This window comes from Colossoma macropomum, unplaced genomic scaffold (assembly GCF_904425465.1).
Source record: "Colossoma macropomum unplaced genomic scaffold, Colossoma_macropomum, whole genome shotgun sequence".
Classification (NCBI taxonomy): Eukaryota; Metazoa; Chordata; class Actinopteri; order Characiformes; family Serrasalmidae; genus Colossoma; species Colossoma macropomum.
The window spans coordinates 24,974,927-24,987,573 of NW_023494784.1; the positions used below are offsets into that span (position 1 = coordinate 24,974,927).

Below are 12,647 nucleotides of genomic sequence, written 5' to 3' on the forward strand. Positions count from 1 at the left end.
TAGATGTGTGCACGCTCTGTAAACATGGGTGAAGGACTTCATTCTGTTCCTGCACTTTAGGCAAACATGCACACAAGCAAACAAGAAATAAATCCCAACCACAGCCACTTTGATTGCATCTAATTTAGTTGGCAGGCTAATTAAATGTATTCCTGTGCAGCCCAAACTTTAACCAACGTCAGGCTGTAGACTCCTGAGATGTCAAACCAGAATCAGCAGATGTGAAGTACATGTTATTGCCAGATGAAAACAGATTTGACAAAGATGGTCACTGACTGTGTGCACAGTGTAAATGACCTATAGTGGCCTTGGATTTGAAGGAAATTTGTAGATTCACTTCTAGTAGAATATGATTAACACCCTCTGCTACTCGTTCCTCATCCTTGCTCACCAACAGGCATGCACTGTTACAGAAAAACACCCTGTTGTTAACGCCAAAACCTATAGCCATAAATCAGGGGTGTCCAATCTTATCTGTGAAGGGCCAATGTGGCCGCTGGTTTTTATTTCAATAAAGCAGGAGCAATTATTGACCTGATCAATTATTTGAAAGCTGAAAGATATCATTTGCTTTTCACAAACCAGGCAATCATTTGTGTATGATGCTTTTCACTTTGGAAAAGTGAAAGGAGAACAGAGTTTCTCTGCCTCATTCAGGAGCTAAAACTTCCAGCGCTTTGGCATCATCCGTGAGCTGCTCTTGAAGATGAAGCTCCACAAGTGATGAAGCACCATGACTGGTCAGAGAGTTCTTGTTTCCAGCAAAAGTTCACAAAAATCAAACAGAGGGTGAATATAAATAAGGTCAGATTTTCGCAGTTCGAAAAATACCGTTTGACGTCCAAGATATCATCAGTTATACGCGGGCTCCAATTAGTTTATAGCCATCGGAGTAAATCATGCTCAGTGTATAAAGCCCCTTACCCTTGAATAATATTGGAGGCACCTCTTAGCCTGTTAGTTATATGAGCTATCTGCTGAGCTGGTCAGTCAAGAGAATTAAAGATGTGTTAACTCATTTTCACTTCAACAAAACATGTAGTTTACAAGGGGTGTCCCAACTTTTACATTTGACTGTATATCTATGGTTAAAACTTTTAAAAATAGATCACTCATTAAGTTTACATAGCCATGACTGTAGTCATGAGATTATAACTGACAAACCCTTAAATAGTTTGTAGACTGCCAGACAATTACACAACGGGTGCATGTGACACTTATCTGAAATCAGAGAAATTTCATCAGAGAATAGCACAGTGCCTCTGAAATGATCCCAACACAACTCCTGCCAGAATGTTGACAAATACATGATATTTGTCATAATGTTACTTTTACACTCTTATCCATCTTGAGGTTTTTCTTGATTAAGTGCTAGAACTACTGTCATAAATCTTTGCAATTATTATTAAAATTTACTCCCCTGGCAAAACAGCTGAATATTATGGCCAGCAAAAATCCATCAGAACACTTAGCCTCCCCAAGTGTTTTGCTAGAACATTGGGAACACATTCTAACAGCTCTGAGACTCCAACACCCCAAATGCCACTAAAAAATGAATTTACCAAAGTGTCTTGAGGAGCTACCAGTTACACTAATACAGTGTATTTCTACAGAGCTGCTCTACCTGTGCAGTTGCCAAAGCCAGTGCTGACAGCCTCCTCACTGATGGTGTGCAGCTGACATACACCTGACTCTTCTGCTCCCATGTGCATGGGCTTAGTCAACAGGAACTTCCTGCATATACAAAAAGAGAAACACATTTGCATCAAATCTAAAAACACTGACTGATAATGAATAAAGTAATAGCATTAACTGAGATAACAAAATATGCATTAGAACCCAAACACTTCAAACTACCACTGGTGAGGAGAGCAGCAGCAGAATGCTACAGTTTACTTATATTCCATTGTCCTGCAGTGGAGTGGAGTAGAGAGAAGGTACCTGTCAGTCTTGCTTTCAGTAAGCAGCCAGCGGTCCTCAGCCACCAGGAACACAGACTTAAGCTTGATGGGGAGAGAAATAGTGTGGACTTGACCCTCCAGCACATCCAGAACATCCAGCTGATTCCTGTCAGTATAAGGCACAGAACTTGTCATTAAGCCAGGTCCATAGCAGCAAGTGCAAAACAGAGGGAGAAACCAAAGAGCTCACCCATCAGCCTTGTAGAACAGAAGCCAGTTTTTGTGGGCAAACTCCCGGCACATTCTGTATCCTGCCTGTGGCAGTTAACAAAAAAACAGTTTTTGGCATAATCTGCAGGAATATTATCCCTGAACAACATCAAGCTACTGACGTTTCTCTTTTTTTCACCAAAATGTTTACAATTTAGCATCAAACACTAAACACTTTTCACTGGCCACAGCTGAAAACACAAATATGCCTGGCCTGGCACAGCAGACGCTTACCTGACTGTCTTTACTGTTCCACCAGCTGGAGGTTTTGCGCACAGGTTCTTCTTCTTTAACTGGAGATAGGACCAGTCGTCTCACTGCTCCGGTCACCAGGTCAATGTGCAAGACTGTATTACTCTACAAAAGCAAAGGATAGAGTGCCTTTAGGGAGAGTTCAGTTAAACCATGTCTTTCCACTCTTTTCATAACTCAACTCTTGAATGCACGGGTTATTCACCAAATTTAAACATACTTCAGGTTGTTAGCAGCCTGGCACTTACTGTATCTCTAAGTCAGAAGTGCACAACTCTGGTCCTAGAGGGCCAGTATGCAGCACAGTTTGGTGAATTACCTGCTCAAACACATCTGATTTAACAAATCTGTTAACTGACAGGTTTAGTGGGTGAGTTTGAGTAGAGAAACTTTCAAACTGTGCTGATCACCAACCCTCCAGGATTGGAGTTGTGCACCCTTAATCTAAGTAATATCTACAAACGTCACCCTTCATTTACTGAATTTCCAGTCAAAAGGGCCATAAAGTACAAGTTATTAATTTTACAGAAGATATTTCTGAGGAGATTAAATATAATTCAGTTCCATAATAAAGGGGAAAGTCAAAAGACAATAAGGGAAAAAACAAGAGTTTTCAAAACTGGAGTTCAAACTAATTATTAAAAGAGGTAGAGAAAAGACACCTAACAACCATGCAAGACCTGGTAGACCACCAAAACTGTCACCATCAGATTAACATTACATAAAGCTTTCGTCTTTGAGACAGAGGAGAAAATCAAGCTCTACTCTTGCTTCATTTGAAAAAATCCAGAGGTGTTTCTGTCTATTCTTCCAACTCAATGCTATGGGATATGTATCTGTCAGAAGCCATTACTGAGAAAAGGACAAAAAAGAAGAAAATGAGCACTTGATGCGGAGCATCCTTATTTGGGGCTCTGAAAAGTAAGTAGTACTAAGAGAGTTGCATCAGAGGCTGGAAGGGGAACATGGGGACAACAGGGCCAGAATGGTTAGAGTGGCACACTCCAGATTTATGAGAAAAATTGAGTAAGTAGGCCTTATCTCCCTAACGAGCTTCATATCTAAATAGAGAGCAGCAGCATGGGCCTGTGTTATTCTTATAGGCAGCCAAGCCTTTGTAACTTCCAACTTCTGGCAGATAAAATCTGTGATCTGGACGCTGGTGTCGGTGGGGCTGAAGATACGGGACGGCCACTTGGCCAGGCCAGCCTTCATTCATGACGCATCTGCTTAATCTTCAATTTACTTTTATGGGAAAGGCAAGTGAGGCGGCTTAGACCTTGCCTCCCTGCATTTGAGTCCTAATGGGTTCCTTATGGCCTGTTTGACATACAGTGCACACTGTCTGAGCTAAGAATAGATTCTTGCGTCAGGGCTAGATAAATGGTGGATTTGGCTAAGGAGAGCTGTCAGGACTACGGGCCGAACTGTTCCATTCAGGCTTTGTTTTTGCTCCACTGGGAGAGCCACGACCTCTAGATGACCCTCCTCGTGATGTCTGGAATCCCATATTTTATTACAAAAGTAATAAGTAGCCCTTCTCTCTTTAGCGCACATACACACACACACATACACACTTTTTTCCAAAAAAGTATTTTTAGAGGTTTCCTCTTCCCCCTTTGTTAATATGTAGCAGCTGCGTATGTGGATGTAAATTCAGATTTTATTTGTTTCCTTTCTGCTCTGTAGCTCTGGTGCCTTATTAGGTAAATGAAGTGCAGTTAGATGCTGTGAGGGATACCTGCAAGGGATATGACTTTATTTTCAGACCGGGAAACAAAAAAGGCATGTTAAAAGGACTGACAGCGACTTATTTCAAAAGGCTTAACAGTGGAAAATTGTTACAAGTCTCCTAATGTGTCTTTAAGCCAAAACCATCTAACTCTCATTGAGACTATTTCCTCAGATAACTTCTAAAATTCTTATTAGTACAGCACAAACCTAATATATCTAAGTACTAAGGAACAAATAAAACTGAGTTGTGCTTCACAACCTCACATAAGATTTGAACCATAATTACAGAACAACTACTATACTACTTAGATTATAAAATGAAGTAATGCATACACTGACCATCTGCTGGCTTCACACTGAGCTAACCACAGAGGCATAATAACAGCCAAGAGTCTCCATATATTCATTCTCCAGGTGATGCGTTGTAAGTGGGGAATTTTTTTCCGGCAGGTGGAATTAATTCTATACTGTGCATTGAGAGTAAGTGTTTTGTGCATTTTATAGTGTTATAAAGTACTGTTCAAAAAGTCTTGAGAGGATGATATGTAAAGCTAATTATCTGACCGTAAGCAAAAAACACCTTAAGATTAGAATGAATACAAATAAGAAAATAAACAATGCTATTTCATGTCAATGTTTTTAGCCTGTCAACTTAACCATTTCCACACCTCTCCTTGAGGAAGCCCAGTATTTACAGTTACCATCCAATGCCTACTTGGTTAATCAGTCAAGCAATTTTCTTGTCTGCATTAAGACTTTTGCACAGTGCTGTATGTGTGTGTTTGTGTTGTGGTAGGACACACACCTGTTCCTCGTGAAGCACCACCTGGCCCTGAAGTGGGCTGCCCAGCGCAGCCACAGTGATGAACGGCTGCCACACTCCACTGATAGTGCGAGGGAAGACATCATACAGCTCTATGCAGTGCAGCGTGTCTGCTCGCTCCCGCATGGAGTACAGTGTCACTGGGTTACAGGTGGCCACGAAAATCACATCTGCATCACAAACAACCTATCAACACCCTGGAACTTCAGTCTAGTGAATACAGTATAAAAATGTCACTGAAATCAATTTTATTACGATTCTTTAGGAAATAATTTAATGCAAATCACAAATTTATCATATTTCATTTTTTACTTAGCTCAATCCGATTCTTTGGGTATAATACAAATTGATGTGATTAAAATCACTGAATACACATGCTACTGGAGGGCTGTTTACACGGTAGTGAAACAGACAATAAAAAAAACACACCAAGATCATAAACGACTCTAATCTTTGTGAGGTCAGAGACTTACAACCCTAGGCAAAGACTGAAATATGTTTAAAAATAGCCTGAGAATTATTCTGTCACTTATTTTTTGGCTCATTTTGGCATGCATACTAAATACAGCATCAAAAAATACAATGTGAAACAGTGTACTGACACTGTCAGTGATCAAATGTAGGCATACTGCATCCTATCAGATTAAAGTGGATGGGGAGGGCATGGGGCTTATGCTACACATGAACCAATACTCAAAAGAGTTTTTTTTTTCTGAAGTGACTTATAAATTCTAGCGGTTGTTGTTTAATGGCTTATTTTGCTGGAGGGTGGCACAGCAGGCAGTAAAGAAAAGTTCCTATGGAGAAATTCTACTTATCCGAGCCAAACAAATCTGCAAAGCATATAATTAGAATTCTGTAGAGTCAAGTCACTTTTAACATACAAAATGTTGAACACAGAAAAATATCAGAAATCATATCAAACCTTATGTGTATCTCTGCACCCCTAGTGCATACTATGTTGAATGCTGTCATAATCAATTGTAACTGATTCTGCCATTCCAAAACTGATGCATTTGTATCAGCACCTTCAAACTGATACTCCGATACATTTTTACAGCTCTGTACCGTTAGCAGTGGTGACATCACAGACAATGTTGACCTCATTCATGGGGATTTGCCAGTGGGCATGTTCCTCGGTGAAGCTCATGGCTCTGGACTCATGCCTCTCCAGTGGGTAACCCTGCACTCGTAAAAACACCGGGCCCTAGGGAGAACCATGCATCACTGTTACTTTAAACAGCAGAGCATAGCCAAACACTAGAACATTGGTTCTCAGCTCTAGTCCTGGAGAATCACACTGTAATGTGAGCACTGCACTGCTCTAATAGGCCTACTTCAACTCAAACAAGTTCATTAACAAACAAAGGGTTTGTTAATTAACAGATGAGTTAGATCAGGTGCATTAGAGTGGGAGAAATATGCAGGCAAGGGTATTCCAGAACCACCTCACTAGATGATCTCTAGATTTAGTAGTTCTATGTGTGATACCTTGATATCAATACGATGGGACTCAGTAGGACAAAGCAGCTTCCGTCGTGGACTGCCACCCTGGTTAATACTCCAATAGCCAGTCATTTTGCAATCTGGCAATGGCAACCTTGGAAAGGAAGAATATGGCTTCAACAGACAGTTGTAAGCTTAACAGTTGTAAGCCTTCAGTTCTCTAGAGGTACACTCATGAGCCACTTGATACATCAACTCTTATTTAAAGAGAGTCTCCCTACCTTTCTCCCAGCCCCATAACTCAAGCATACTTTAGTCAACACAACTGCTTGCTATCAAACAACTAGCAAGTGAAGAGCATAAATAAAACAGGATGTTAATGAAAGGTTCTGGAAGTACCCAACAGCACAAATGCTTCATTTTAATGAGATGTTTTTCATTTTCTTCCCTCTGTGCAATGAAACAGCACTCAACATGCACATCTGTTCACTGGCCACTTGCTTTTCCCCAGAAAGCATTACATTGCTATTCTTGAGTTCATGCAGGTGGAATGAAATTCCATTCCTATCAGAGACAAACAGCGTATGGTATAAATTATAATAATAAACCTGATGACAATTAGTTGAAGAACAAATAGCTGAAGGAAAAAAGATCTAAAAGAGGAGAAAAAGCTAAGAAAATCAACTTCCTCGTAAAGCAATTTGTTCAGAAACTCCATGTAGTGTATTTTACTTTTAATTAAGAAAGAAAATACTTGTTTCTTCACTATTTTGGTTAAAACTGTCTTTGTTATTTTGATTATGATTATGATTGAATTTCTAAAGCAATTATTAAAGTTTGCAAAATTCTCAAATTAAAAATTTCAAAATAAGACAAGCATGAGACAGAAGAAACAAATATTTTCCTTTATTAAAAGCAAGATATGTACACTACGGAGCAATAATAACTTAAATATTCCTGGATTGTGAGAGAGGAAAATGCATTATCTAACAAGTCATGTAATGTGTTGAGGTAATGCATTTTAAATTATTATTCAGAGGTACAGAAAGTAGAGAAAATATCAGTGTTTGGCAGAATGATACATCGTATAGGACTTTAGAATCAATATAATTACTAATTAATGAATTTTTCACAAACTAATAGCCAAAAGTCAGTTTTAAAAGGCATTATCTCAAGGTCTTATTATTTCAGTTAGCTTATGATCGAGATCAGATGACATTATAACCAACTCATTTGTCCTTTGTGAAAGTGCAGCAAACAGAAGTGAAAACTGTTATTCAAGTATGGGTTTCAGTTAAGAGCACAAAAAAGGCATTAAAGAACTGCATGGCAGCTCTTCACTAGAGTTACATACATCAACCGCAGGACACAAGCAGCAAATAAAAGGTAGCGTCCTGCACGTGTGTGTGATGACTTGGCTGTGGCTCTCAGTGAAGACCTGTCACATTGTGTTAGGAAGAACCTGAGGCTCTTACTCCTTAGCCAGGTGAACGCTGGTGGGTTTGGCTCCGATAGGAATGCCATGCTTGTGCAGAACTGCAATCAGAACTTCCCTCATGTCCTTGTTGTAGGAGTCAAAGTCAAACACATTCCTCACCACATTAGCCAGGCCCTCTTCTGGAAATTTCTAGAGTGAGAAACATAAAATGAGTATCATTAACATACAAAACATTCATACTGACAAAGTTTTTTTTCTTGCTGATTTGCATGACCACCCATGAAAGAAGAATCTCACACCAGTTTTGTATAACTGCAGACAATCACAGGTTGACAAAGGACATTAGACAAAGGCAGGTCAAATGTTCTTGTGAGTTGTGCTGGGTCCAGGTGACTAATGAGGGTGGCCCTGGTGAGAGTGAGCTGAGGAAGAGGGTCTGCTGCTGTCAATACCACCTCTGCTCACTCTAACACTGATTTACGTCCCTCTCTGTTACCATAGCGACAGGCTCAACATGCTCACACACAAACCTTTATCAGTTCTGGCCTAGAAAATAACTTCCCAGATGCATCATTTATTACACACTTCTATAATCTAAGAATAACTTAGCTAGTCTGCATTGTAGTCTGTGTAGTTACTGAATAATAAGCCTTAGTATGTCATAAGCCTGGATTTTAAGAGGTTAAAACAGGCCAATGTACTATAGGCGGTCATGTACGCCATGCTGGATGCCGGATGTCAGCTCATTCCCAAAAGGTCATCCTAAATACTTGCAATCAAATCAATCTAGACTGAAGACGTGACACATAACTTTAGAGTGTAATAAACATGTTTGCAGGAAATCTATAGGAGTGATCACTGTGACTCTGGACAAGAAAATCCATACGCTTTTAATTGGCAGAGCTAACCCATGCAGCTCAAATCACTGATTCTAATCTTAGGCTAACAAAGTTAAATGTGCTGTTGGTTTGTTGTTAAAGATGGAAGATTGCTGGGCATTTTTTTTTTACAAGCCACTGCAGGAGCTCTTCTGTGTTCCTTCACTTGCAGTAACTGGATCAATAAGTGGAAAGACCATTTTTTCTGGTTTTCACACTTACTGATCTGGGGTTCAGTGACCTGGGCTGAGTTATCATAAGGCCCAACACAGAGAGAGACTTGCACAGCTTTCGAGCCTATTTGCTCAAATCCAGAGTACAAGAGATTTCAGCAGATAAAAATACTCTTTCCTCAAACACAACATGATTAATATGGAAAGTTAAGAAAGGAACAACTTGTCTCTTTACACATACCAGACATGAAAGGTGTGAAAGGATGACAACAAGCTCTGTGTGCATAAATGGATTATGTAATGATTTCACTCCAGACTTCCTTTCCAAGAGCATGAACCACTGCATATCTTGTGCTTTTGTTCTGTTTAAGATTACTTTAGTTTGGCAAAATTATTTACAAGAATGGTCCAGGCTTTGTTCTAACAGGCTTTGGAGCACATGTGAATTTGCCCCTTTTACAGCTTTTATGGATGAAAGAAGAGGAAGAAGAGAGATAAAATGAAGACAAGCGAGAGGAAAGAGAAAAAGAAGGAGAAAAAGAAGAAAAAGCAACAACGATGATGAAGAAAAAGGAGCAGAAAAAAATAAGAAGACAGAGAAAAGGAAGAAAAGACAAAGTAGAAAAAGACGCTGACGAAGAAAGAAGAAAGAAGACAACAAAGATAAAGAAGACAAAGATAAAGAAGACAAAAAAGGAGAAGAAGGAGATGACAAAAGACAAAGATGATGAGAAAAAGAATGAGACGGAGAAGAAGAGAAAGAAGATGAAGAGGGAGAAAAAAGAAGCAGAAGAATATGAAGAAGGAGTAGAAGAAGAAAAATAAGACAGAAGAAGACAAAAGAGAAAAAGGTCAAAGATAAAGACGAAGAAGAAGGAGAAAAAAGATGAAGACGAAATAAAAAAAGAAGACAAAACAAGGTCAAAGATGAAGATGAAGAAGGAGGCAAAGAAAGAAAAGATGAAGTACACAAAAAAGAAAAATTACTTGCTTTCTGTGATTTATAAGGCAGACTGGTTTGACAGCCTCTCCCTTGTCAGCCTGGGAAGTAGGAGGAGGAAGACGAGGAAGAGGAATGGAGAACAGGAGAGGAGAGAGGAGGATGGAAGGAAGCCACTGGTGTGTGTGTGCCTGTGTGTGTGTGTGCCTGTGTGTGTGTGTATGTTGTGTGTGCTTAAATCCCAGAGACAGGTGGCCCAGAATGGCAGCATGGCCTCTATGTGTCAGCTCAGTGAGTGAGTGGGTGGGTGAGGAGTCACAGCCTGCAGTGCTCTACAGCATCATCTCTCTCCAGCCGCTTCCAGCAGCCTGGTGCTCAGCTCTCGCATACACACCCTCTCACCCCTCATACATAATACATCACCCCATTCATTTTTAAACGGAGACACCCACAGTGTCTGCAAACTCTTGAAGTAGGAAACCCCCAGCTGTCACAGTTGAGTTCAACTTCACATTACCACATATCTTTTGAAGTCAGTATTAAAGCGACAGTTTAAAATAAAAATAAAACAAATTATGTTTGGTGTCTAATGTTTTCTTGTTTGGTTTTTTTTACCTGAGCCACAAGCCTAATGTAGGTAACAAGTAATAGAACCAATTCAATGCTGAGATGCTACATAATCTGAAATACACTGCTTATGTGATTTCTGAAACTGTATGACATTGTACTGTCCATAAAAGCACACTGCACATCTAAAAACAGTAGCAGCGGCCATGCTGAAGCCTGATTCTTTTCTGTCAATAATTCAGACCAGCAGTTTGCATGATACTAATTGTTGGGGTACGCTTTCATTACTTATTAGCTACAGTAGCCTGGTAGAAAAGTGAAAAACTAAGGAAGCAAACTCTGGACAACAAACATGTCTTGGCTGACTGATGACATCTGGGGTAACGGAGAAATTGTGTAAATTAGATTTTTTTATTGCTTTATAAAGGAAATGTGTGTGTTTTTTGTACTGATTGACATGTACCTGTAGATGTTTGATGATGTTAACCACCTCACGAGTGGAGTAAGGGTAGGTGATGGTTCCTTGGTCTGCCATGGCACGCAGCTCTCCAAATGCTGCAACCAGTTTCTGGAGAACAGCGTCAGGAACGTCAGGCCCATACTGTTTCAGCATGGCGAACTCTGCCTGAGGCTTGGGGTTGTCCACTGCATGACAACTAAAAATGTCCCCTGTCACAAAACCCAAGATAAAAATGGTTATACTTCATGACTGCATAGAATCCATTATACACTAATTGGTCACTTCATTAAGTACACCTCCTTGTATCTACAGTCGTTGTCCATTTTATCAGCCCCACTTACCATATAGGCAAACTTTGTATTTCCACAATTACAGGTTACTATGCTTCTGTTTCTCTGCATACTTTGTTAGCCCCCTTTCACTCTGTTCTTCAATGGTCAGGACCCCCAAAGGACAACCACACAGCAGGCATTGTTTGTGAGGTGGATCACTCACTGCAGTGACACTTGCGTGGTGGTGGCATGTTAGTGTGTGTTATGCTGGTGTGAGTGGATCAGACACAGCAGTACTGCTGGAGTTTTAAACCGCCTCAGTGTCACTGCTGGGCTGAGAACAGTCCAACAACCAAAAATATCCATCTAACAGCATCCTGTGGGCTGCATCCTGTGACCACTGATGTAAGACTAGAGGAATACTAACACAAAGTAAGCTACAAGGCAGACCAAAAAGGTAGGTGTGTCTAATAGAGTGCTCAGCAAGTGGACAGTTTTTAAAAATTCTAGCAACCTTGCTGTGTCTAATCCACTCTCACTAGCACAACACCTAATGACATGCCACCACCACGTTAGTGCCAGTGCAGTGCTACGAATGATCCACTACCGAAATAAAACTTGCTCTGTTGTGGTCCTGTGGGGGTCCTGACGAACACTGAAAAAAAGTATGCAGAGAAACAGATGGACTGCAGTCTGTAGTTGCAGAACTACAAAGTGCACCCACATGGTAAGTGAAGCTGATAAAATGGACCAAGAGTATAGATACAGGGTAGGTGTATTTAATTAAGTGGCCAGTCGTGTACAATAAGTAGACTTGCACAGAGTTCAGCACACATCAAAGTTCCTAAAAAAAAGCTTTTTTTTTTTATGTGCTGCAGCACAGCACGGTGAAAAGTTTATTTACTCTAAAACACCTGATTTGATCTGACAATGAACATATGAGTTGAATCAGGTGTGCTGAAAACAGTTCAGGGCTGCAAGCCTTTAAATATCATGATACAGGTTTTAAATAATAGCACCATATGAAATAGTGTGTAAGACATCTCACCAAGAGCTCCAAAGAAGTCATTTCCCAAGAAAGGAAAGCCTGGTCGATTAGCTAAAACAATCATGCGGAAGTCTGGATGCATGGCTAGCACATTAGGCCTCGCAACGGCTTCCAAAGGGTCTGCATGGAGAAGAAAAAATAATTTGTTTTTTCTACTCAAGAAAAATTTACATAAGGCAAAACGCCTTCTTTCCTTATTTATCACCTGAAACTATTCTTCTTCCATCAGCCAGGATCATCTCTCCACTCTCCACCAGAGTCTTCAGGATGCAGGTGACATTAGTGGGGGCTTTGTCTGCCTCATCTATTACCAGGATGTGTCCCATCTTTACAGCTTTCACCTTCAGACCAACACAAAAGGAGGCAGTTCCATTTTCATAGCATTAACGCATAATCACGACATCCTGCTTTGGTGGCTGTATTTCAGCTATTAATCTCTTGCAGA

At 40.2% G+C, this 12,647-nt stretch overlaps 1 protein-coding gene across 1 annotated transcript in view; it reads right to left on the reverse strand.

Annotated features, from left to right (window-relative positions):
* Positions 1–12,647, reverse strand: part of vwa8 (von Willebrand factor A domain containing 8) — a 98,339-nt gene that overhangs the window by 48,826 nt on the left and 36,866 nt on the right. Inside the window, exons 23-33 of the mRNA XM_036565268.1 lie at positions 12,408–12,543; positions 12,203–12,322; positions 10,886–11,091; positions 7,902–8,053; positions 6,472–6,580; positions 6,049–6,187; positions 4,963–5,150; positions 2,406–2,528; positions 2,152–2,216; positions 1,942–2,067; positions 1,625–1,734 (exon numbers count right to left, since the gene is read on the reverse strand). Of these exons, the coding sequence (XP_036421161.1) occupies positions 1,625–1,734; positions 1,942–2,067; positions 2,152–2,216; positions 2,406–2,528; positions 4,963–5,150; positions 6,049–6,187; positions 6,472–6,580; positions 7,902–8,053; positions 10,886–11,091; positions 12,203–12,322; positions 12,408–12,543 (1,474 nt within the window). The remainder of the gene's footprint in view (positions 1–1,624; positions 1,735–1,941; positions 2,068–2,151; positions 2,217–2,405; positions 2,529–4,962; positions 5,151–6,048; positions 6,188–6,471; positions 6,581–7,901; positions 8,054–10,885; positions 11,092–12,202; positions 12,323–12,407; positions 12,544–12,647) is intronic.